Source organism: Somniosus microcephalus, unplaced genomic scaffold (assembly GCF_052327205.1).
Source record: "Somniosus microcephalus isolate GS21.2 unplaced genomic scaffold, FLI_Smic_1.0 unresolved_chr1, whole genome shotgun sequence".
NCBI classification, from domain to species: Eukaryota; Metazoa; Chordata; class Chondrichthyes; order Squaliformes; family Somniosidae; genus Somniosus; species Somniosus microcephalus.
Genome location: NW_028225179.1, coordinates 144,124,035 through 144,150,819, shown reverse-complemented (window position 1 = coordinate 144,150,819; position 26,785 = coordinate 144,124,035). Strand labels below are relative to the sequence as shown.

At 47.5% G+C, this 26,785-nt stretch overlaps 1 protein-coding gene across 1 annotated transcript; it reads right to left on the bottom strand.

The window, feature by feature from the left end:
* Positions 1-239: 239 nt before the first annotated feature.
* On the bottom strand, positions 240-26,449 carry LOC147096175 (POU domain, class 5, transcription factor 1-like). The gene is made up of 6 exons (XM_085975046.1): positions 25,701-26,449; positions 12,998-13,109; positions 9,171-9,301; positions 7,648-7,812; positions 3,824-4,473; positions 240-1,164 (listed from the first exon to the last, which is right to left on the bottom strand). Exons 1-5 carry the CDS (start codon positions 26,322-26,324, stop codon positions 4,210-4,212), a joined length of 1,296 nt encoding a protein of 431 aa, XP_085831172.1. The 5' UTR covers positions 26,325-26,449; the 3' UTR covers positions 240-1,164; positions 3,824-4,209.
* Between the last annotated feature and the right edge of the window lie 336 nt (positions 26,450-26,785).

Genomic DNA, 26,785 nt, shown 5'->3' with positions numbered 1-26,785 from the left:
AGAAAGCAGGGACAGTGTACTGAGTTTAGATGTTCAGCCATGATCTCATTAAATGGCAGAGCAGGTTCGAGGGGCCAAATGGCCTACTCCTGCTCCCATCTTCTATGTAAGCAAGGCCCGAGACCTTCCTACCCAGTGTTACTCCATTTTCAGAGTGAGCTTGCAGGGTATGGCAGCTTCTGCACCCGGTTGCAATGATCATCAGCACTACCTGCACAGTTACTGCACTCTTTCCTTCAAAAAAAAAAGCCTTGCTCTGGGGAAACATACTACGGAATACAGTCAAAGGAAGGGCCTCCTCGTTTCCACCAGCGGTTCTACTGTTTGGCACAATTTCAGAAGATCCATGGAAAACAGTTACTCCAGATTGTCAGCTAATATTAGGAGGTTGCGCGGGAGAGCCCCAGTGAAAATTTTAATCCTAAAACACAAAATAACTTGCATTTGTACTTTAGCGGCTTTCCCAACCTCAGGACGTCCCAAAGCACTTTACAGCCAATCAAGTACTTTTTGAAGTGTAGTCACTGTTGTAATGTAGGAAACGCGGCAGCCTATTTGCACACAGCAAGCTCCCACAAACGGCAATGTGATAATGAGCAAATAATATGTGATGTTGATTCAGGGATAAATATTAACCAGGACACCATGAGAACTCCCCTACTCTTCAAAATAATGCCATGGGATCTTTTATGTCACCTCAGACAGAGCAGCACTCCCTCAGCACTGCACTGGGAGTGTCAGCCTAGGTTAAGTGCCAAAAGTCACTTAAGTGGGACTTGACCCTATTAGCCTTCTGACTCAAGAGGAGAACAATACCAACTGAGCCACACTGACACCTTGGGAACTAATGAGGAAACCATACAATGAACCTTGAACTCCGCATAATGAAAATGCAGGGAAGGGGTAAAGTGTGCAAGGTAAAATAGCACTTTTAAGGTTTTTTTTTTATTTAAAATTACATTCTCTTTAAAAAGGCAAAAAGTATTATTTCTGTAACAGAAGCCAAAAAACTCATTCAAAATTTAAGACATGGATTTTGTGCTGAACTACAATTGCATTCCAGCTCCAACATGATGCTCAACTCCCTCCCAGGAATGTACATGGGCAACTCCCCCGTATCTTGATGTGCAACGACTGAAGGTAAATAGATAGGAATCCACTGTCCTGCAATAACAACTCAAGTTAAAATACCAAAAAGTTACAAGTTGGCCTCGTATGAAGCCACAGCGCGGCCGCACAACTGATTCAAAAAGCTAGGAGGAAGATGTGGGTTTATATTCTTGAATGAGCAACTCTTAATTTAAAAATCTTGCAGCATTTGAGGAGGTTTTGCTCCACCCACGACCGCAACAAATACAAGAAACTCTTGTTTAAACGGCACCTAAATATCCAGAATTCTCTTAACCGGCAAAATTCTCACTCTGAAAACAACACCTGAATAACCGGCAATGTTGCCGAGTCCGAGTCTCCCGCAGTGGCCGAGTTGGTCAGCAGGGGGTAGTTCTCCAAACTGCCACTACTCGGCTTCTTGGCGCTGTCGGAAGTCTGTACACCTCAATAACAGGAGTCTGACTCTCCTGCGCTGTATAAGCTTTGTTTTACTGTTAAGTAATTAAAGAGTTATGGATTACCCTCAACTGGCAGTACTGTACTTAATCAAGCATCTTCCACCATCCATTTAACAACATTCTGTAGGTGAACACCCAATTACTGTATACTGCACATTTCTTGATTTTTTTTATTTTTGTTTGTTAAAAATAGTCTCGGTAGATAACCCTCTCCGTCATCCGGAATTTTTAATCAACCGGCACCATCCCGGTCCCGTCGGTGCCGGATACCAAAGAGTTTCCTGTAAAACCTAATTCTGCCACCAGGTGGCAACATCAACCTTCGGCTACAACCCGGAATTAACAGTGAAAGCGTGCTAATGCAGACAAGAGTGTTCCAACAGTCCAGGGTTGTTCACTAAATTGTCATGGGCTCCTTTAAGCATGCTTGGCAACACCGCTTAAGTTGCAAGAGTTCCAACGCAACAGATCAGCCATGATCTAATTACATAGAAGATAGGAGCCGGAGTAGGCCACTCGGCCCTTCGAGCCTGCTCCGCCATTCAACGAGATCATGGCTGATCATCCAAACCCTAGCACCCGGTCCCTACACAGACAGCCATCCCACCTAAGCCCTATCCCCGTAACCCCACGTATTGAATTGAATGGCAGAACCGGCTCGAGGTGCCTCCTCTTGTTCCTATGAAGTCATTTCACCGGCACTGCCACCAGGATAAGGATAAAGGAGCTGGATGTCTCCAGAAATCCATACTGTAACAACAGCTCTGCCACAGTGAAGAGGCTGTCTTGGGGGGGGGGGGGGGGGGGGGGGGGCCCTGTTACACATATCACAGCACTCGCCCACACTGTGCCCCACTCAATCCCTCAAAATATGGACTTCCTGATTCAACCTGCATTGCTGTTGTACGGAGCACTTTCAACGTTACCATAATCGTACCCACAAGCAGGTAGGTCGTGGCAGATGTTTCTTACAATGCACGTTTAAGATCTAAAGCCCCATCTTACCCATCCCTTCCTGGTGAAACATTTGAGAATGATACACAAAACACAGGGTGACTATTCCCCACCCAAGCCTAAACTGGTCCCACTTTCTCCATCACCTCCCCTCCCGCTGACTGCCATCTCGACTGTGATACAGACAGTCCCACCCGCGCCAAAACTCTCCCTCAGTACAATTCCCAAAAGGCCATTTTCCACGTTCCGACCTCACCATGCAAGTGCTGCCAGGCTATTCAACTGCAGGTGGGGGGGGATTAGCCCCTCTTCCCCTCCCCAGGCAGAGGCGCACAATTGCAACATCTCCAATGGGGCGAATTCTTATGGGGAAGAGAATGGGGGCAATCAGAAATCAGCTCAAGAGTAATAAGGCTACCGGCGTGGATTTCTCAGGAGCTGGTTTGAAGTGATGGGTTTCTACAGGTGTGGCAGATGTTCGATCGACCAACTAAATGAGGAGCACGGTCACCAATCACCGGCATGAGAAGTAAACGGGAGGGGGAGGGAAGGAGGAACAAAAAATCCTCACTGTCTTCACGCTGCTGGAGCCAGGGCAGAAATGCTGGAGAAACAGGGAGGTAGAAATTGGTCGTGGGGATTGCATCTGCCGCCTGTTATTCAGTTCCACCGACTGCAGTTGGACTGAATATCAGGCGGGGCTTATAATGGGCGGTCGATGCAATACTGCCCAGTTTGCGCTACCGCCCCAAGACCAATTTCTTCCACACCGGATTCGCATATTGAATACGATGGCTTAAGACAGAAATACCCAAATCTCTTCACAGCGGTTCTGGGATTGGAGTTTTCAAAACAGGAGCGCCTGACCTGCGAGGGAGCACAAGGTGGATCCCAGAAAAGATCCCGAGGTCAGCAAGCTTTGTGTAGTTGTTGAGCTACTGGCAGGTTGCTGCTAGTGCTGTATGCACACACACAGACACACACTATCTGCAATGAAAGCACTATTATCCTCTGGGCTGCCAGCAGTCATTCAGATGTTAGGCTGGGTTTTGGAGGTGTGGGGGGGGGGGGGGGGGGTTTCACACCTCCAGAGTTTAATCGATATTTGCAGCAAGAACCACCCCCTCCCCCACAGAACAAATGTTTGAAAACTACCGCCCCTAGCAGCCAAAGGTTACGGGAGGACAGCTCTCTAAAAAAAAATTTAAAAATAAAACTGCCTGTTGGACTAAAGGAGGAAAACCACACATTAAAAAAAAAAGGAGTCAGAGACAATAGGCATCCCGCTCTCCACATCTCACCTGTTGGGCAAAAGCAGGCGATACGCAATGACATTCATAAAACCATGAGCACTGGGGACATGAGCACCATCACCAGAAACCTAAATAACGAGAGCAGGAAACACCACTGGCTCAGCGTGCAGACGGTGACACATAAATAAAAAGGCAGTCCGGAGGTCATCATTGCCAAGCCAAGTAGGGCCGCCTTTCTTTTGTTCAAAAAGATTGTTTTTTTTTTTAAAAAAGCACCCAAGTACAAAGTTCTCGTTCAAACCAGCCTGCGCAAGGCCTTAGAGTGTGTTTTCTTTTTAAAATATGAAACATTGTCTGTCTGTATAGATCACCGACACTGCGCTGAATTCCGATACCGCCTCTTAAAAAAGGGTCTTTTGTTTGCCCGCTGCTTCCTAACTCGAGTGCATTGTCCTGGGCACTGGAGTGGCCTGTGCTGGCACAGTGTGATGATACGAGTCCCCCTCGTGGAACTGGGCCATGTAGATGGCGGTGGCAGCCCCATTGTACCCCTGCGGGGCGAGCGGGCTGGGCACGCCTGGCAGGGGAGGCTGGAGAGGGGGCATCCCGTACCCGCCCAGCCCCTCATACTCTTCCCCGAACTGGAAGGCCGTCCGCTTTCCTTTCTGACGCCGATTGCAGAACCAGACTCGGACGACCTGTCAAGGAGAGGCACACACGGGGTTAATGCAGTGGACCGTTAGTGAGAAATAAAGAACAAGACACCTCTCACACAGGACCCTCCAAGAGCACAGACTTATCTGCTAAAAAAGGTAAAACACCCTTGAGTTCTAGGGTCGGGGTCAGATACAGAACCCGCACATAGGCTGGAGCACGTGGCATACTGGCAGCTACCGCTAGACAAAATTAAAAACAAATCAATCTTATTCCCACCTTTGTGCAAAAAAAGTAAAACTTTCCCCTTTTTTTTTTTAAAAACCCCCTACCGATTTTTTTTTTTTTGCCTTCCCCTGTTGACTGCTTGCTAGCGCCCTCCAGTATCTTCCAAGTGGCTATTCTTAAAATGAGGAGTTGGAGGAGGAGGAGAAAGTGTCTCTGTGATCTAAGTGGGACGTGTCTCTGAATTGAGTCAGGAGGCAATGAGGGCCTATTTACACATTGGGGCAGGATGTGGAAGGGGAAGGGTAGAATAGAGTGTCTGAACTGTAAAGGGGGAAGGAGCAGGGTGGTTGGAGTTGGAGTGTGAAGATAGCTATTGGGGAGACCTCTGTAATTCCCTCCCTAAGCCTCTCCATCTCCCCTCCTTTAAGATGCTCCTTAAAACTTTGACCAGGCTTTTGGTCATCTGCCCCAATATCTCCTTGGGATCCTTGGCTTTATCAATAGAAGAATAGAGTACAAAGAAAGGAGGTTGTGCTAAACCTTTATAAAACACTGGTTAGGCCTCAGCTCGAGTATTGTGTCCAATTCTGGGCACCGCGCTTTAGGAAGGATGTCAAGGCCTTGGAGAGGGTGCAGAAGAGATTCATTAGAATGGTTCCAGGGATGAGGGACTTCAGTTATGTGGAGAGACTGAAGAAGGTGGGATTGTTCGAATAACATAAGAAATAGGAGCAGGAGTGGGCCATTCGGCCCTTCGAGCCTGCTCCGCCATTCAATGAGATCATGGCTGATCTTCTGCCTCAATTCACCAGCCCTATCACCATATCCCTTGATGCCCTTACTAGTCAGAAATCTATCTACTTCTGTTTTGAATATACTCAACAACCGAGCCTCCACAGCCCTCTGGGGTAGAGAATTCCAAAGATTCACCACCCTCTGTGTGAAGAAATTTCTTCTCATTTCAGTCCTGAATGGCCTACCCTTTATCCTGAGGCTGTGGCCCCTGGTTCAAGACTCCCCAGCCAAGGGAAACATTCTCCCAGCATCCATCCTATCAAGCCCTGTAATAATTTTGTATGCTTCAATGAGATCCCCTCTCATTCTTCCGAATTCAAGAGAATACAGGCCAAGTTTACTCAATCTCTTCTCATACGACAGTCCCACCATCCCAGGAATCAATCTCGTGAACCTTCGTTGCACTCCTTCCTTAGGTAATGAGACCAAAATTGTACACAGTACTCCAGGTGTGGTCTCACCAAGGCCCTATATAATTGGAGTAAGACTTCTTTACTCCTGTACTCAAATCCTCTTGTAATGAAGGCCAGTATACCATTTGCCTTCCTAATGGCTTGCTGCACCTGCACATTCACTTTCAGTGACTCATGTACAAGGACACCAGGTCCCTTTGAGCATCTGCATTCCCTAATCTTTCACCATTTAGGAAATACTCTGCCTTTGTTTTTTCTACCAACAGGGATAACTTCACATTTATCCACATTATATTCCATCTGCCATGTTCTCGCCCACTCACTGAGCCTGTCGAGATCCCCTTGAAGCCTCTTCATGTCCTCTTCACAACTGACACTGCCACCAAGCTTTGTATCAGCAGCAAATTTGGAAATGTTACATTTAGTCCCCTCATCCAAATCATTGATGTAGATTGTGAATAGCTGGGGCCCAAGCACCGATCCTTGCGGTACCCCACTAGTCACAACCTGCCATCCTGAAAAAGACATATTTATCCCTACTCTTTGTTTTCTGTCTGTTAACCAATTCTCAATCCACGCTAGTAGTATATTACCCCCAATTCCATGTGCCCTAATTTTGTTCACCAACCTCGTGTGGGACCTTATCGAAGGCCTTCTGAAAATCCAGATACACCACATCTGCTGGTTCCCCTTTGTCTACTCCACTAGTTACATCCTCAAAGAACTCCAATAGGTTTGTCAAACAGGATTTCCCTTTCATAAAACCATGTCGACTCTGCCCAATCTTATTATTAGTTTCTAAGTGCCCAATTATTGCATCTTTTATAATAGATACCAGCATTTTCCCCAACTACTGATGTAAGGCGAACAGGTCTGTAGTTCCCCATTTTCTCTCTCCCTCCTTTCTTAAATAGCGGGGTTACATTTGCTATCTTCCAATCTGCAGGAACCGTTCCAAAATTCTATAGATTTTGGAAGATGACAACCAATGCGTGCACTATTCCAATGGCCACCTTTCAAAACCCTAGGATGTAGGTCATCCGGTCCTTGGGATTTATCGACTTTTAGTCCCATTAATTTTGCTAGTTCTCCTCAGAGCAAAGGTGGTTAAGAGGAGATTTGATAGAGCTGTTCAAAAATGATGAAGGATTTTGATACAGTAAACAAGAAACTGTTTCCAATGGTCCCGCATTAGACTAATCAATCAGTCACCTGCGAACTCATTTTTAATGTGGAAGCAAGTCATCCTCGGTTCCAAGGAACTGCCTAAGAGACTGCCTAAGAGTTTCCAATGGCAGAAGGGTTGGTAATCAAAGGACACAGATTTAAGGTAATTGGCAAAGGAATCAGAAGCGAGATGAGGAAACTATTATTTATTTATTTATTTTTTTACGCAGCGAGTTATGATGATCTGGAATGCACTGCCTGAAAGGGCAGTGGAAGCAGGTTCAATAGTAACTTTCTAAAGGGAATTGGATAAATACTTAAAAGGGAAATAAATTACAGGGCTGTGGGATTAATTGGACAGCTCTACCAAAGAACCATCACAGGTACGATGGGGCCAAACGGTCTCCTTCTGTGCTGTATCATTTGATGATTCGATGTGGCCCGGTGTCAAATTTCTTTTGAGAATACTCCTGTGAAGCGCCTTGGGACGTTTTACCACATTAAAAGGTGCTATATAAATACAAGTTGTTGTTGAGAACCTAAAATTCATTGTTTTTTTCCGATTCCTCCCAGACAACCCCCCCCCCCCCCGCCCCCCACTCCAATACTACTTACATCCTTCTCCAGGTTGAGGTCATCTGCAATCTGGGAGATCTCCTGGGTGGAGGGTTTCTGACACTTCATGAAGAAGGTCTCCAGCGTCCCCTTCACGTTATTATCGATGCTCGTGCGCCGCTTCCGCTTTCGCGTCGGAGCCAGCGTTTGCTCGATGCTGCACAGCTATTCACGAGGGAGAATAAAAAAAAATTTTAAAAAGAGATTTATACATAATGGCCTACTCAAACACACATGCGCCTGACCCCTCTGCCTGGTTTAATTGTTCACAGGTGAACCTAAACAGAAAGGAGTGGTCAGCTATTCGACTATGGTGAGCATCACAAAAGCGCACAATTCGGATTTCCCATGTTACGTGCGCATGACCGGACAGGGGTTTTGTGGGGGCGGGGACGGAGACAGACGACGACAGATGCACACTTCCAGCAGTGATCACTGTTTATACAAACAAGCGAAGACACTCTGGTCCATCCAGCCTGTCCCACATAATTGCGATAGCTTGTGTATCACAACATACACACTCCCCATCCCATCCCATCCAAAACCATGTGAAACCATGTGATCTCCTGGGAGAGGTGAAAAACCAGATTAAAAAACCCCAGGCCAATTTGGCAAGGGGTGGGGGGAAAATGGAATATTTGGGAAATTCCTTTGCAGCCCCCTTATGTGATCAAAACTGGTCCAGGGGATCACTCTGGCCCTGATAAATTTACACTGTTACTGCCTTACATGGATGTGTTCTCTACAGCATGGGCACCAAGATCATTGTAGCACCATCAAAATGCCACTTCCCCCACCCCACCCGGCCTAGCTGAGATCCGCTTATAGCACAGATCAGGTCAAGGCCCGAACCTTGGCTCTCTGTTCAGACCAGAGAGCCAAGTGTCACACTAGGCAATGCACCGACTCAGCAAGCCACTAGGGGGAGCTCCCGAGAACCACACCAAGTAGTGCTCCTAACTCAGCAAATCACCTGGGGATGGCTTAACCACTTCATGTTTTAAATTAATTCATTCACAGGATGTGGGCGTCACTGGCAAGGGTAATATTTATTGCCCATCCCTAGTTGCCCTTGAGAAGGTGGTGATGAGCCACCGCCTTGTACCGCTGCAGTCCGTGTGGTGAAGGTACTCCCATAGTGCTGTTGGGGAGGGAGTTCCAGGATTTTGACCCAGCGGCGATGAAGGAACGGCGATATACTTCTAAGTCAGGATGGTGAGAGAGACTTGGAGGTGGTGGTGTTCCCATGCACCTGCCGCTCTCGTCTTTCAGAGGTGAACCTGAACAAAAAGTGCTGGTTGGCGATTCGACCGTGGGGGGTGTCACAAGAACCCATAATCCTGCTTTCACATACACAGTGTGCACGAGAGGTCACGGGTTTGGGAGGTGCTGTTGAAGAAATGCTGTTTGCAGACAGACATATCTGGCCAGCTTCAAGTCCATGTTTTTCTGCTGCTGCCCCTGGTTCCCGTAACTGGCCGGTCAGCCCAGTGAGGACCACGCTCCACTCCCTTTCCACTCACCTCCTGAAAGTTGTCGTTGTCCTTGGCCTCCTCCAGCCACCGCTGCAGCAGGGGCTTCAGCTTACACATGTTCTTGTAGCTCAGCTGCAGGGCTTCGAACCTACAAATGGTAGTCTGGCTGAACATCTTGCCTGGAGGGACAGCACAAGAAAGCTTGAGAACTTCCACCTGCGAACCCGGGTTTAAGCGCACACGAGGGTTGCCCAAGAATAGATGCCAACTGGCCGGTGGGGTCACGCAAACGTTCCGACCTATTCAGACGGGAGCCAACATCCTGCCTTTCGTATCATCAGCCGGAGCTCAGTGGGCAGCACTCTCACCTCCAAGTCAGAATGTCGTGGGTGCAAATCCCCACTCCAGAGACTGCAGCCCATAATTCAGACCGACACTCTCCAGTGCCAGTACTGAGGGAGCGCTGCACTGTCAGAGGTGCCGTCTTTCGGATGAGACTTTAAACCGAGGCCCCCGTCTGCCCTCTCAGGTGGATGTAAAAGATCCCGTGGGCACTATTTTGAAGAGCAGGGGAGTTATCCCTGGATGTCCTGGTCAATATTTATCCCTCAACCAACATCATTAAAACAGATTATCTGGTCATTATCACATTGCTGTTTGTGGGAGCTTGCTGTGCTCAAATTGGCTATCGTGTTTCCTATGTTACAACAGTGACTACACGTCAAAACATATGTCCCAGGGCTTTAGGATATTGAGGTCATGAGGGAAGTGGATCATTTACTCCCAGATCAGGCCAGGAGTGGGGGAAGGGGATCATGTACTCCCAGATCAGGCCAGGAGTGGGGGGGAAGGGGATCATGTACTCCCAGATCAGGCCAGGAGTGGGGGAAGGGGGATCATGTACTCTCAGATCAGGCCAGGAGTGGGGGAAGGGGGATCATGTACTCCCAGATCAGGCCAGGAGTGGGGGAAGGGATCATTTACTCCCAGATCAGACCAGGAGTGAGGGAAGGGAATCATTTACTCCCAGATCAGACCAGGAGTGAGGGAAGGGAATCATTTACTTCCAGATCGGACCAGGAGTGAGGGAAGGGAATCAGTTACTCCCAGATCAGACCAAGAGTAAGGGAATGGGATCATTTGCTCCCAGATCAGACCAGGAGTGAGGGAAGCAGATCATTTACTCCAGGATCGGACCAAGAGTGAGGGAAATCATTTACTCCCGGATCGGACAAGGAGCGAGGGAAGGGGATCATTTACTCCCAGATTGGGCCAAGAGTGAGGGAAGGGATCATTTACTCCCGGAGCAGGCCAGGAGTGAGGGAAGGGGATCATTTACTCTCAGATCAGACGAGGAGTGAGGAAAGGAGATCATTTACTCCCACATCGGACCAGGAGTGAGGGATGGCGAATCTTTACTCGCAGACCGGACAAGGGACGGGGATAATTTATTTTTAGACAAGACCATCACTGCTTAGTGCACTAATGGCCAATAGTTATCAGACTGTTAAACAGACAAAGGGAAACAATTAAAGGGCCGACTTCAATGTCTCACTTTAACAGCAGAGCCACTGAAATTTCGCTGAGCAGAAAACCGCGAAGCTGCTTTACCGCCGCACTGGTGCCGATGGTAAACTTGCCGGATTAGCCAAGGCCAGCAGCTTGCAAGAAGCATTTGGGGAAAATAAAGATCTTCCTGGCCACCAGCTTCAGTGGATTTGGCCTCTACGTTGGTGTCGGTCCCAGCACGGCCCCTTTGATCGGGGCCCAGGTGCCCGGAATGAACAGGATCCTGCCCATTGCAAAAGCAGCTGGGCACACATGGGCAGGCAGGCAGGCAAGTGGAAAGAGGCTACCCTGCAAGCAAGTAAAGGCTCATCCTCCTTAAAGCGCATGGAGTGGGAGAAAGAGAAATCTGGCAGTCCTCCCACTCTATCCAACAACCCCTGCTGGGAAGGTACAAGTCTGCGTACAGCAGGCAAGGACAGGAACTGACTCACTGCGATGCCCTTCATGGTTAAATGGCACAATGGCAGTCACCACCTTAACACATGAAGCATGACCACTTTCGCCAGCTATCGAGAGCACAGGTGGCACTTGTTGGATCATATCCAGAATGAGCAAGTTGTCTTCAAGAGCGGAGGGGGATTTAATTAATAAAATGCCTTAAAGCGAGGGGCAGGTCGCAGGCTGTGATCTAATCTCGTGGTTCAGGAGTTCCTTGCGCAAACAACTCAGCTTTTAGTCACTCCATTCAGAACTCAGTCAGCCCATGACGAGATTACAGCCCTTAACACACTTCCATTATCCTCCAAACCAGAGTGAAAATTTCCAATACACAAAAACCCAATGAGAAATTTTTTAAAAACATAAGAAATTTGAGCAGGAGTCAGCCATTTGGCCCCTCAAGCCTGCTCCGCCATTTAATAAGATCATGGCTGATCTTCTACCTCATCTCCACTTTCCTGCACTATCCCCATATCACTTGAATCCCTTAATATTCAAAAATCTATCGATCCCTATCTTGTATATACTCAATGACTGAGCCTCCACAGCCCTCTGGGGTAGAGAATTCCAAAGATTCACCACCCTCTGAGTGAAGAAATTTCTCCTCCTCCCAGTCCTAAATGGCCGACCCCTTATTCTGAGACTGTGACCCCTGGTTCTAGACTCCCCAGCCAGGGGAAACATCCTCCCTGCATCTACCCTGTCAAGCCCTGTAAGAATTTTGTATGTTTCAAATGAGATCACCTCTCATTCTTCTAAACTCTAAGAGTATAGACCTAGTCTACTCAATCTCTCCACATAGGACAATCCCCCCCATCCCAGGAACCAGTCTGGTGAATCTTCGTTGCACTCCCTCTATGGCTAGTATAACCTTCCTTAGGTAAGGAGACCAGAACTGTACACAATACTCCAGGTGTGGTCTCACCAAGGCCCTATATAGGTGGCCTGTTATGTGGGGAGCCACTGTGAAAGGTCACCTCACCCGGTCAGAGATGAATGTACATTCCTTTAAGTAAGGAGTCGAGAATTGGAACCTTTCTTTAAGGGAGGCTGGGTGAGAAGCGGAGGGTAAGGTGAGCTCTTGCTGGTTCAAGAAGAGCCTCCACAATCTATTCTCTTCAAAGCAAATCTGGACATATAACCACTTCACTACCGCAGCTCACTGCATTCTCCTCCTCCCACCACCAACCCCCAAACCACACACACACACCTTATGGGGATTCAAGCTGCTTTTTAAAAATTGGTCAGATTGTAGGAGCCAGCTTCCATGGATCTTACGGTTAAATCTGGTTTCCAAAGACCAACAGCGCACTCACCTTTACCTGGGTCAGCGAATCCGCCGCTGGTTTCTAGAAACCGGATAAAACAGCGTAAATACCAGGGACCGTTCACCACCACCCTCTCCCCAGTATTTGAATTAAAAGACCCGACTAATCCAAATGGTGCTTTGTACAAATTATTTTAGAAAGAGGAAAAAGAGCGAGAGAAAAAAAAGAGCACAGACGGGGCCTCGGTTTAACGTCTCATCCGAAAGACGGTACCTCCAACAGCACAGCGTTCCCTCAGTAATGCGCTGGGAGTGTCAGCCTAGATTATGTGCTCAAGTCCCTGGAGTGGGACTTGAACCCATGACCTTCTGACTCGGGAGATAGTGCTGCCCACTGAGCCACGCCTGACAACCAATAATGCACCAGGTAGTGTATTCACCAACTGAGGTTTCGGGGGAGCAGAGATTCCTGACTTGAGGAAAAACAAAAGTTGATGTTTTTGACTGTCAGGCCATTTTAAAATTGCTCTCACCGCTTCCCACTCCTCTAGATTCCACCAAACCTTCCAATCACGTTCTACCAAACTTGCATCAGACTCACCGTACAAGGCCCCAAGGGCCAGGCCCACCTCGGCCTGCGTGAAACCCATAGTAATCCGCTTCTTCTTCAGTTCTTTGGCAAATTGCTCCAAATCCTCTGAAGTGGGAGTTTCCTACAGGGTTAACAAAAAGTCACCAGCTATTACAGAAACTATTTAGTACAATGACAGCGAGCTAATGGTTCTGCTCTCTGAACTAATTTTAACCACCCCACATTTTAAAAAAAAATAGTTCATGGGATGTGGGCGTCACTGGCAAAGCCAGCATTTATTGCCCATCACCACCTTCTTGAGGGCGATTTAGGGATGGGCCGCCTTCTTGAACCGCTGCAGTCCGTGTGGTGAAGGTGCTCCCACTGTGCTGTTGGAGGGGGGGGGGGGGTGAGTTCCAGGATTTTGACCCAACGATGAAGGATCGGTGATATACTTCCAAGTCAGGATGGTGTGCGACTTGGAGGGGAACTTGGAGCTGGTGGTGGTGTTCCCATGCTGTCCTTGTCCTCCTTGGTGGTAGAGGTCGCGGCCCATCTTTCCTGAATGTGTTGACGACTTGCTATGGTGCAGGTCCACAAGTGACAATCACTCCGATTTCCCCCCACCCCCAAATTCCATTCTTCATATGCAAGCTTACAGAGGAAGGGGCAGCCATTAGGAAAGAAAGGGTTTCTACAGCACTCATCACAACCTCAGGACGTCCCAAAGCGCTTTACAGCCAAAGAAGTGTAGTCACGGTTTTAACATAGGAAACTCTGCAGCCAATTTGCACACAGCAAGGTCCCACAAACAGCAATGAGAAAATATTGGGTCGCTAATATTAGTGATGTTGCTGGAGGGATAAATTCCCAGGACACCGGAGAGAACGCTCCTATTCTTCTTCAAAATGGTGCCGTGGGATCTTTTACATCCACCGGAGACAGGGCCTCAGTTTAACATCTCATCCAAAAGACAGTACTTCCGACAGTGTAGCACTCCCTCAGTACTACACTAGAATGTCAAATACAACTTGCATTTATACAGTGCCTTTAACATAGTAAAGCATCCCAAGGAGCTTCATACCACGATTATCAGACAAAAATTTGACACCGAGCCACACTAGGAGATATTTGGACAGATGACCAAAAGCCTAGATTTTTGGACTCAAATCTCTCGAGTGGGACTTGAACCCACGACCTTCTGACTCAGACGAGTGCTACCCATGGAGGGCCAGACGGGGCCTCGGTTTAACATTCGATTTCCTTCCCTCACAGCAAAAGTCGGACACTGTCCCCACCGGACATGCTACAGTACAAAGCCGGTCCCTAACCAACAAGGCACCTCTACCACCAAGCTGGCCGAGATCAGCGAACGCAGCACAGCAAAGGGACTGACCCCGGCACCTTCTTGAGCGACATGGCTCGAATACTCTCGGGATAAATTTGCCGAGCCACCCTGGATGCAGCTACAGTTCTGCTGTATGTGTATAGCCTCAGTCACCTTCAGGAATTACTGACGCAGCCCGCACCTAATTAACAGGGCACCATGTATGGTTAGTGTTTGCTCACCCATATTGAGGAGCCATGAGACACAAGATTTCCTCAGCTGGTCTCTCCCAAGCCTGTTGGGTTAGACAAAGAGGGGTGGAAGGAGGCTCATGTGGATCGTAACCGTCAGCATAGACCAGTTGGGCCGAATGACCTGTTTTTGTACTATAGATGTTTTTAATTTATTTATTTTTTTAATAAATTTATTCATTCACGGGATGTGGGCGTCGCTGGCAAGGCCAGCATTTATTGCCATCCCTAGTTGCCCTCGAGAAGGTGGTGGTGATGAGCCGCCTTCTTGAACCGCTGCAGTCCGTGTGGTGAAGGTACTCCCACAGCGCTGTTAGGGAGGGAGTTCCAGGATTTTGACCCTGCGACGATGAAGGAACGGCTGATATATTTCCAAGTCAGGATGGTGTGTGACTTGGAGGTGGTGGTGTTCCCATGCGCCTGCTGCCCTTGTCCTTCTAGGTGGAAGAGGTCGTGGGTTTGGGAGGTGCTGCCGAAGAAGCCTTGGCGAGTTGCTGCAGTGCATCTTGTAGATGGTACACACTGGAGCCATGGTACGCCGGTGGTGGTGGAGGGAGTGTATGTTTAAGGTGGTGGATGGGGTGCCAATCAAGTGAGATGCTTTGTGCTGGATGGCGTCGAGCTTCTTGAGTGTTGTTGGAGCTGCACTCGTCCAGGCAAGTGGAGAGCATTCCATCACACTCCTGACTTGAAAATTCTCTGTAATTCTATGTAACTCTCGACAAGCATTTGCCAAACATCTCCCTGGATCAGATTCAGACAGTGACAGGAGTACGGCTACGAAAAGCACAATAGGAGGCAAGGTTTAGAAGGGACAATTTCAGTATTAGAGACACAGATCACATTGACAAGGAATACAAATATCAGTGTGTAATTTAGACTTTAAATTCAGAGTTTGGGAGGTGGGGACAATTGAAGAACCTTATTCCTTTTAAATTGAAGACTAGATTACTCAGCTAGTTAGTAATACCTTTCACGTTACTTTTTTATTCCCCAATTCAGATACAACCTCTTTAAATTGCCACACATGGAGATTGGGGACATATTGAAATTGTCTACAAGTATTTTTGCTGTATACCCAAAGCCTCAGATATAAATGAAAATGAAAGCATGCCTGTGCGATGACACTACTTGAAACATTATATAGAATGACAGAATTTTACAACATAGAAACAGGACATTCAGCCCAACAGGTCCATGCCAGTGTTTGTGCTCCACACGAGCCTCCTCCCACCCCTACTTCATCTCACCCCATCAACACATCAGCTGAAGATGAATCATAGAATGGTTACAGCACAGAAGGAGGCCATTTGGCCCGTCGAGTCCGTGCTGGCTCTCTGCAAGAGCACTTCAGCTAGTCCCACTCCCCCGCCCTTTCCCCGTAGCCCTGCAATTTTTTTTTTCCCTTCGGGTACTTACCCAATTCCCTTTTGAAAGCCACGATTGAATATGCCGCCACCACCCTTTCAGGCACTGCATTCTAGATCATAACCACTCGCTGAGTAAAAAAGGTTTTCCTCATGTCGCCTTTGGTTCTTCTGCCAATCATCTTAAATCTGTGTCCTCTGGTTCTCGACCCTTCCGCCAATGGGAACAGTTTCTCTCTATTTACTCTGCTCATGATTTGAACCTCTATTAAATCTCCTCTCAACCTTCTCTGCTCTAAGGAGAACAACCACAGCTTCTCCAGTCTATCCACATAACTGAAGTCCCTCATCCCTGGAGCCATTCTTGTGAATCTCTTCTGCACCCTCTCTAAGGCCTTCACATCCTTCCTAAAGTGCGATGCCCAGAATTGGACACAATACTCCAGTTGAGGCCTAACCAGTGTTTTATAGATGTTCATCATAACTTCCTTGCTTTTGTACTCTATGCCTCGATTTATGAATTCCAGGATCCCGTATGCTTTTTTAACCGCTTTCTCAACCTGCCCTGCCACCTTCAACAATTTGTGCACATACAAGTCTCCCTGTTCATGCACCCCCTTGCTGCAGTAGAGCATTTATTAGCCCCACTGGACCAGCAACGTGCTCACATCGATGCTCCCATTGGCACTACAAGAGCTAGCGGGTGAAAAACATTAAAACAGCTCATGGCGTCAGGCTTGGTTCAGTGGGTAGCATTCTCACCTCAGGAGTCAGACGGTTGTGGGTTCGGGTCCCGCTCCAGGGACTTGAGCAACTATGCTAGGCTGCCACTCCCAGTGCAGTACTGAGGGAGTGCTGCACTGTCGGAGGTGTCGTCTTTCAGATGAGATGAGGCCCCTGTCTGCCCCCTCAGGTGGATGCAAGAGATCCATAGGCACTATTCGACAGGGAGTTCGCCCCGGTGTCCTGGCCAACATTTATCTCTCAACCAACAATCACAAACAGATTGTCAGGTCATTTATTTTATTGTTGTTTTTTGGGACCTTGCTATGCACAAAATTGGCTGCCGACTTTCCTACATTGCAACAGTGACTACACTTCATTGGCTGCAGTGCATTCTGGGTCAACCGCAGGTCGTGAATGGCGCTATCTAAAATGCTAGTTTTTTTTCTACGTCTGAGCAGTAAATATGGGTGAGTAAGCCATTTTGATCATAGATGAAGTCCAATCTTATCCTTACCAGATACCCATGTTTGCCCAATTTTCCAACAGAGGTCATAGGTATTGGTTCAGGAATGGAAAACTCGGCCAATTCTTCACTCCCATCTCCCTGTGCATCCAAATCCAGTGTGCCCCAAGGTCTATCGTAGCCCCTATACATCCCCCCCACCACCACCCCCATCACTAACTGCTACCCTGGCTGAGATCAGATAAGAACATAAGAAATAGGAGCAGGAGTAGGCCAATCGGCCCCTTGCGCCTGCTCCACCATTCAATAAGATCATGGCTGATCTGATCCTAACCTCAAATCTTCTATCACTCTGCATCCACCCGAACCCATGTGATCTCCCGGGAGAGGCGAAAAACCAGATAAAGACCCAATGTGCCAATTTGGGAGAAAAAAATCTGGGAAATTCCTCTCCGACCCATCTAGGCGATCGAAATTCTTCCAGGAGATCACTCTGTCCCTATATTTTCTACATTACTTACCTTCTGTAAAGGCGATCTCCACCCCAGCCAGGAACAGGAATAAAACCATCTCCTGAAATCTAACAGAATTAGAACACAGTAGGAGCAGAACCAGGCTACACGGCCCCTGGGCCCACTCCACTACCCACAGGGCCATGACCATTCCGAACCTAGACTCGTCCAATTTCCTGCCCGCTCCCCGTAACCCTTAATTCCCTTTACTTCTAGGAAACTATCTATTTCTGTTTTAAATTTATTTAATGATGTAGCTTCCACAGCTTTCTGGGGCAGCAAATTCCACAAACCTACCACCCTCTGAGTGAAGAAGTTTCTCCTCATCTCAGTTTTGAATGAGCAGCCCCTTATTTTAAGATTATGCCCCCTAGTTCTAGTTTCACCCATCATTGGGAACATCCTCACTGCATCCACCCGATCAAGCCCCTTCACAATCTTATATGTTTCAATAAGATCGCCTCTCATTCTTCTGAACTCCAATGAGTAGAGTCCCAATCTACTCAACCTCTCCTCATATGACCACCCCCTCATCCCCGGGATTAACCGAGTGAACCTTCTTTGTACTTACTCGAGAGCAAGTATGTCTTTTCTTAAGTATGGACACCAAAACTGTATGCAGTATTCCAGGTGCGGTCTCACCAATACCTTGTACAACTGCAGCAATACCTCCCTGTTTTTATATTCCAACCCCCTAGCAATAAAAGCCAACATTCCATTGGCCTTCTTAATCACTTGCTGCACCTGCATACTAACTTTTTGAGTTTCGTGCACCAGGACCCCCAGATCCCTTTGTACTACAGTACTTTCCAGTTTCTTGCCATTAAGATAATAACTTGCTCTATGATTTTTCCTGCCAAAGTGCATAACCTCACACTTTCCAGTATTGTATTCCATCTGCCAAATCTCTGCCCACTTACTTAGCCTGTCTATGTCCCTTTGCAGGTTTTTTTATGTCCTCCTCACTCACTACTTTCCGTCCCATCTTTGTATATCTGCAAACTTTGATATGTTACACTCGGTCCCCTCCTCCAAATCGTTGATATAGATTGTAAAGGGTTGGGGACCCAGCACTGACCCCTGCGGAACACCACTAGTTACTGGTTGCCAATCTGAGAACGAACCATTTATCCCAACTCTCTGCTTTCTGTTAGAGAGCCAATCCTCCACCCACGCCAGAATATTACCCCCAATCCTGTGATTTTTTATCTTGAGCAATAATCTTTTGTGTGGCACCTTGTCAAATGCCTTTTGGAAGTCTAAATACACTACGTCCACTGGTTCCCCTTTATCCACCCTGTATGTTACTTCCTCAAAAAACTCAAGCAAATTTGTCAAACATGACTTCCCCTTCATGAAACCATGCTGAGTTTGTCCTATTAAATTATGTTTATCCAAATGTCCCGTTACTGTCTCCTTAATAATGGACTCTAACATTTTACCAACCACAGGTGTTAGGCTAACAGGTCTATAGTTTCCAGCCTTCTGCCTACTACCCTTTTTAAATAAGGGTGTTACATTAGCAGTTTTCCAATCTGCCGGGACCTTTGCTGAGTCCAGTGAGTTTTGGAAAATTATTACCAATGCATCCACAATCCCTACCGCTACTTCCCTCAAGACCCTAGAATGCAAGCCATCAGGTCCAGGGGATTTATCCGCCTTGAGTCCCATTACTTTACCAAGTACCACTTCCTCAGTGATTTTAATCGTATTTAGTTCCTCCTCCCCTAGAGCCCCGTTTGTCCAGTGTTGGGATATTCTTAGTGTCCTCTACTGTAAAGACTGATACAAAATAATTGTTCAGTGTTTTTGCCATCTCCATGTTTCCCACCATTAATTTCCCGGTCTCATCCTCTAAGGGACCAACATTTACTTTAGCCACCCTTTTTCTTTTTATATAACTATAGAAACTTGTACTGTCTGTTTTTATATTTTTTGCTAATTTACTTTCATAATCTATCTTCCCTTTCTTAATCAATCTTTTAGTTATTTTTTGCTGTCTTTTAAAGACTTCCCAATCTTCCATCCTCCCACTAGATTTGGCTACCTTATATGCCCTTGTTTTTAGTCGGATACTATCCTTAATTACTTTACTTAGCCACGGATGGCTATCTTTTCTTTTACACCCTTTTTTCCTCAGTGGAATATTTTTTTTTGGAAGTTGTAAAATAACTCCTTAAATGTACACCACTGGTCATGTACCGTCTTACCCTTTAATCTATTTTCCCAGTCCACTCTACTCAATTCCGCTCTCATACCTTCATAGTCTCCTTTATTCAAGCTCAGCACGCTTGTTTGAGATCCAACCTTCTCACCCTCTAATTGAATATGGAACTCAACCATGTTATGGTCACTCATTCCAAGGGGATCCTTTACTAGGACATTTTTAATTAATCCTGTCTCATTACACAGGACCAAATCTAAGGTTGCTTGCCCCCTTGAGATAGCTCAAGACAAGCTGTTGATGGAACCTGGGACCTCCCTGGTCTGTGTGGATCATAGATGATTTACCAATTAAGCCCTTTACACCAAATCGCCTTAAGAATTAGGAGCAGGAGTCAGCCACACGGCCCCTCGAGCCTGCTCCGCCATTCAATAAGATCATGGCTGATCTTCTACCTCAACTCTACCTTCCCGCCTGTTCTCCATATCCCTTGATTCCCTTAGTTTCCAAAAATCTATCGACCTCAGCCTTGAATATACTCAACGACTGAGCCTCCACAGCTCTCTGGGGTAGAGAATTCCAAAGATTCACCACCCTCTGAGTGAAGAAATTTCTCCTCATCTCAGTCCTCAATGGCCGACCCCTTATTCTGGAGACCGTGACCTCTGGTTCTAGATTCCCCAGCCATGGGAAACAACCTCTCAGCATCTACCCTGTCAACCCCCCCCTCAGAATCTTATACATTTGAATGAGATCACTTCCAGAGAGTATAGGCCTAGTCTGCTCAATCTTTCCTCAGGACAGCCCTCTCATCCCAGGAATCAATCTAATGAACCTTTGTTGCACCCCCTCAAAGGCAAATATATACTTCCTTAGGTAAAGAGATCAAAGCTGTAAAAAAAAAAATGTAAAAACTGAATTAATGCCAAGTTTACTTTTAGGGCCATTGCTGAAGGCAGCCCCGATTCACAAAGCAAAGCACTGCCAGGGGAACGTGGCATCAGAGTGGATCAGTTATCTGAACTGAGTGGAACCACCACTACGGGATTTGGGATCAGGGGATGGTCCGGGGTCAGGAAATTAAAGGGGCTCTACACCGAGCTCCCACATGCAACCTTACGCGTGTCTGTGCGCGCGGGCGGAGGAGGTGGCGTCCCATGTTGCCAGTTCTCCACGTTCTAGCAACACCATAAATATGATGACTGGAGAGTACCAAGAGTCAAAGCGCACCGCAGAACCACTTCACTGGAGTGTCAGCCACGGCTAGCACACTCTCGCCTCTGAGTCAGAAGGTCGTGGGGTTCAAGTCCCCATTCTAGAGACTGGAGAGCATAATCCAGGCTGGCACGCCTGGTGCAGTACTGAGGGGGGTGCTGCACTGTCAGAGGCGCGTCAGAGGCCTGGTGAAAACAGGTCGACAAATCTGCCATTGAATGAAGTCGGTCAGCCTGTACACACAAGATTCTGGTTTGTGTTTGCACGTGCTTTGTGATAAATAAATAATGTTCATTCCGAGATACCACTGCCCCATTCGAAGAAACTGCTGCTAACACCATCATCTCAGTTGACAACCTTTACTAAACAGTCTTCTATTAAGCAGTTTACAGCTCATTTAACCCATGAACTCCCTCTCAGTGATTGGTGTATCTGTATTTTTTACATTCAAGAAAATGATTCCTTCACTACTTTCTCACATACACAAGACAACAGTCAAACATTGAATACAGCGCTGATTTTCTAAATCAAATGTGAGCATTATTTTATTTATACATTTTTTTTATTTTTTTTTTTTATATAAAGTACTCATCTAAAGCCACCAGCATGACTCCATTGCTAATATCCTTTAAAAATCAGAGGTTCCCAAACTTTACTTATTGTGTATCCCCCTTCCTGAAGGGAAAAAAGTTTGCAGGGCTAGGGGGAAAAAGGGCAGGGGAGTGGGACTAGCTGAAGTGCTCTCGCAGAGAACCAGCACGGGCTCGACAGGCCGAATGGCCTCCTTCTGCACTGTAACCATTCTATGATTCCAGATCTACCAGCTGCCCGCGTACCCTACCAGCACACAGCTTTAATACTTTAACCCCTTTATTGCCAAAGCATTGTACATTAGTACATCTTGAAGTAAATTAACTACTAACTACGGGGAGTCCAGAACCAGGGGTCACAGTCTAAGGATAAGGGGTAGGCCATTTAGGACTGAGATGAGGAGGATTTTCTTCACCCAGAGAGTGGTGAACCTGTGGAATTCTCTACCACAGAAGGCAGTAGAGGCCAATTCATTAAATATATTCAAGAAGGAGTTAGGTATATTTCTTAAGGCTAAAGGGATCAAGGGATATGGGGAGAAAGCAGGGACAGGGTACTGAGTTTGGATGATCAGCCATGATCACATTAAATGGCGGAGCAGGCTCAAGGGGCCGAATGGCCTACTCCTGCTCCTATCTATGTTTCTATAACAAATTCCCAGAGTATTAAAGCTTTGTCTGAGTAGTCTATTAAAAATGCAGTAATTAAAAAAATAAAATCCACCATTAGACAATTTCTCCTGTGTAACCCCCCCCCCCAACCCCCAGAGATGTCTCGCGTACATTTGGGAACCCCTGCTTTAATTCCTCTAAAGCGAGTTTGGTTATTCAGCATTGATTTTTTTTTTACATTCAAAGAAAGCAAGCTGTAATGCCTTGCAATGTTCTTCTTTGAAGTCTTTCCTTCCTACGTAAGCACGCAGTCTTGTCCCGGTCAGCATGTACTCAGGTCTTCCTGTACCCCAGAAACCGGTGTACTTGCTAGTTCTCTCCCTCCCCCTCCTTTTTTCAGATTCTCCCCTCCCCCCAACTGGTTTATTTCTCACTATTCAGTTCTTATGACAAAGAGTGCACCTCCGTCTTTCCTTTTCACAAACACTGACTGCTTAAAAAAAAATGGCAACAAACCTTTTTTTCCTGGATTCCCCTAGACTGATCCCCAGCAAATCAGGTCTTCGCATTAAACAGCAGCACACAGTCCAACTGAAAAGGAATATGGGGAGCACAGGACACTCTCCCAATAGAGGGATTGGAAAAGAACTTGCATTTACAGGTATATAGCACCTTTCACACCTCCCAAAGCGCTTTACAGCCAATGAAGTACTTAACATAAGACACAGGGGCCGTGTAGCCTGGTCCTGCTCCTACTTCTTGTGTTCTAATTCTGTTAGATTTCAGGAGATGGTTCTATTCACAGGGATTAGTGGAGACCTCGGGAACAGGCTGCCAGCTAGGAGTCCTTCAAGAGTAAATTGGGCCTGTTCCTGGCTAGGGTGGAGATCACCTCTTACAGAAGGCAAGTACTGTAGGAAATACAGGGACAGAGTGATCTCCTGGACGCGTTTCGATCGCCTAGATGGGTCGGAGAGGAATTTCCCAGATTTTTTCTCCCAAATTGGCACATTGGGTTTTTTAATCTGGTTTTTCGCCTCTCCCGGGAGATCACATGGGTTCGGGTGGGATGGAGAGTGATAGAAGATTTGAGGTTAGGATCAGATCAGCCATGATCTTATTGAATGGTGGAGCAGGCTCGAGGGGCCGATTGGCCTACTCCTGCTCCTATTTCTTATGTTCTTATGTTGGAGCAGGAGTAGGTCATTTGGCTCCTTGAGTCATTCAAGTGGAGTCACTGTTGTAATGTAGGAAACGCAGCAGCCAATTTACGCACAGCAAGCTCCCACAAAACAGTGATAAATTGACCAGATCATCAGCTTTTTTTTTTTTTTTTTTAAAAAGTGATGTTGGTTGAGGGATTAATATCGGCCAGGATACTAGGGAAAACTCCCCCTGCTCTTCTTCAAAATAGTGCCATGGGATCTTTTATGTTCACCTGAGGGGGCAGACGGGGCCTCGGTTTAGCGTCTCAGCCAAAAGACGGCACCTCCGACAGTGCCGCACACCCTCAGTACCGCACTGGAGTGTCAGCCTGGATTATGTGCTTGTATCTCGGAGAGGGGCTTGAACCCACAAGATTCTGACTCGGAGGAGAGTGCGCTACCATTGAGGCAAGTCTGACACCCGGGCATAATCTGGGCTAATTTCCCCCCCCCCCCAACCCAGGAATATTGACATCACCTCAGCTGATCTCAATCCTTCCCCCCCACCCCACAACTCTAAATTTCTCTCCACCACCATAGACACGCCCAACTCATTCAAACTCCCGAGGGGCAATCAGCCACAGGTAAAATTCCAGAAAGATAAAGACTCTTTGAAATTCACCTCCCCCTCTCAAAGGCAACTGATAGATAGTAAAACTCCAGCCTAACTTTTCAATCACATTATTCAGCCCCGACTGATTGCATTCCACACATGACACATCCACTGTCCCAAAATCGCAAGAACCAGTCATGTTTCATGGAGGTTTTAACAAAAAACTGTCTACATCTGCATTTACCTATATACACACACACACACCACACGGTCGACAGCCTAGTGATCCAATTTTAACACAATTTTAACCCAGTTTTTGGTGGGATCTCACATACCCAACTATACCGTGGAAAAGATACTTGTACAATGCGAAGATATTATGTAGAGGTGTAAAAGATCTCAATTCCACCCCTCCCCCTCTCTCCCCAATCCCAACCCCCCCACCCCTCCCCAATTCCCCCCTCCCAAAAGCAGCTGGGACAGGATTCCACAGGCACTCTCTAGAACCTGGTCAAAGTAGACATCCTTCAATCATGTGCAAGTCTAGGCCATCCATTGACCATGGGGAGGGAGATTCACAACTGAACCCATCCCCATAGGACATTTACAACACAGAAGGAGGCCATTCGGCCCATCTTGTCTGTGCCATCTTTAACCACACTCTCCCGAGGGGGGGGGGGAAGGAAGAGGGTCACTGGACAATGATCAGGAAGCTTGGCCGTTTCTCTCCTCCTCCCTTCCCTAACCCAGGGGCACTGTGGACGGTTGTATCATCTCCCCTCCCCCCACCCCTGCTGAAATCAACTAATTCAGCTCCAAGGGGGGGGGGGGGGGGGGGAAAAGAGTATCGAACCTGGGATGTTTCTGTTCTGTTCCACACTGCACAGCACAGACCTTTCATGAAAATTTAATGAAAAATATGTAAAATGGTAAAGCAACAATACCAATTGAACAGACTACTTCCTCGTCAAAATAAAGTGACCTTGATTGGAAACTAAAGTTTCCCCCAACTTCCCCAGGTGTATTCGCAATTCTAAATCTTGCTGGGAGTTTTAACTCGACAATTTCTGAATCTCCAGAGTTTCTACCGCTGATACAACCGCTTTGCGCAACCCGAGCGCCAAGGCGGAGGAGGGGGAATATTTCAGTCCCGGTTACAACAGACTCCACACTAACAGTTACCAGGCTCGGAGCCGCTTCGACAGCCCGAAGCTTAGGCTAACCGACCCTTTCCTATAGATGTATATAACCATATATGTCTCGGCTAGATGTCACCGGGACTATCAATGTCTTGGGAATTACCCCAGCTTATTATAAACCGACAAATACACAGTCCCAGCCCAATCTCTTACAACCCATTTCTTTACGAATCCCTGTCTGAAAATCCCAAAGAATCGGTTTGCTTGGACAGGAATGAAGGGGGGAGCTTTCAAAATCTTACTGGAGCGGGAATATCCCGATTAGGTGGACGGTGTGTGTTGATAAGACTTCTAATTGAGATGATGTTGACTCTCCTAGTCATGAACCTGGAGGGGGTGAGTTAACAGAAACATTTAGGGAGACTGGAATCCAAAGATAATGGAAATATGCTTTTGAGCCAACGGATACTTGATCGAAATTGAGAGAGTTCAAGTTTTGATCTGACAAGATTTCGGGATGAAAATGCTGAAGTTAGGATATGGACATATGATCGCGGAAGCTATAGGGAGGGGAGTGCCACTGGATCCTGGCTGGAGTGTGTTACTCACCTCATCTCCACTGTCATGGGGCGTCCCTTTGGTGCTCTCCTCAAGCTCAGGGCTGCTGGAGCTACTGTCCGTCCTGATCAGAGGGCTCACAGGTTGACTGCTGCTCTGGGCTTGCGAGGGAGCTGAGCTTTGGTTGGGATGCATGCCATCGTGGGACGCCCCGAGCCCGGCAGAAGTCCGGCTGGAAGGCGGGCCGGGAGAGGGGAGCTGGGTCAGGAAGCAAGAGTTCCAGGGAGAGTTGTAGAAAGGAGGGACGGCGGGCGGGTACTTGACCTCAGCACCTTTGCCGTCCTCTTCGCCGTCGGGCAGGATGTTGGGATAATGTCCCGCCCTCGAGCCGTGTGCCCAGGCTTCGGGGGCAGGGAAGGGGTACCAAGGTCTGGGGAGCCCAGCCGATCCCGCCAGTCTGCTCGCCTCGCCAAACTGGGGATCCGGGCTCGAGTGGCCATAGTAGTCCCCCTTGAAGCCGAAAGCGCCGTGCGCCGGGCTGTTCCCGATCCGATCCTGGACGAAGGGGGAGCCGGGCTCGGCCATCCCGTGGTTGGGATGCCGAGCCGCCGGCACAGCTTCAGTGGAGAGCGGCGCCAAGGACCTGTTGATCTCATGGTTGAGCCGGCCGGTCATAGCTGGCGGTGGCGGTGGGACTCCCAACCAGGAGGAACCAACTTGGCGGCAGGACAACAACTCCTCCTCCTCCGCCGAGGTAAATTCCAACCTCTGCCCTGATTAATGACTCTATGCAAATGCCTAGCCTACTTGAGTGGTAGGCGAGGTCAATTCCATTGAACTCCAATCAATGAACTTGGTCGATTCTAGTGGTCCTTGATTAAACAGGCAGATCAAGTGAGATGGATTTGAAAGGTTGGCTCTTCTTTTCCACTCTCTTCCCCCCCCCCCCCCCGCCGGGCAGTCACAGACCCAGCAAACTCAACAAGTCCGCTTCCCTCCTTTCCCCCCCCCTTGAGTGTATTTTTTTCCTCTTCTTCTTAAGATGCTAATTTCTTTCCCTTCCCTCCTGGGGCGGTGTCCAGAAGTGCTATCTACAGTCGGTGTTGTCATTTAAAAGAGGACAACAATAGCTAATT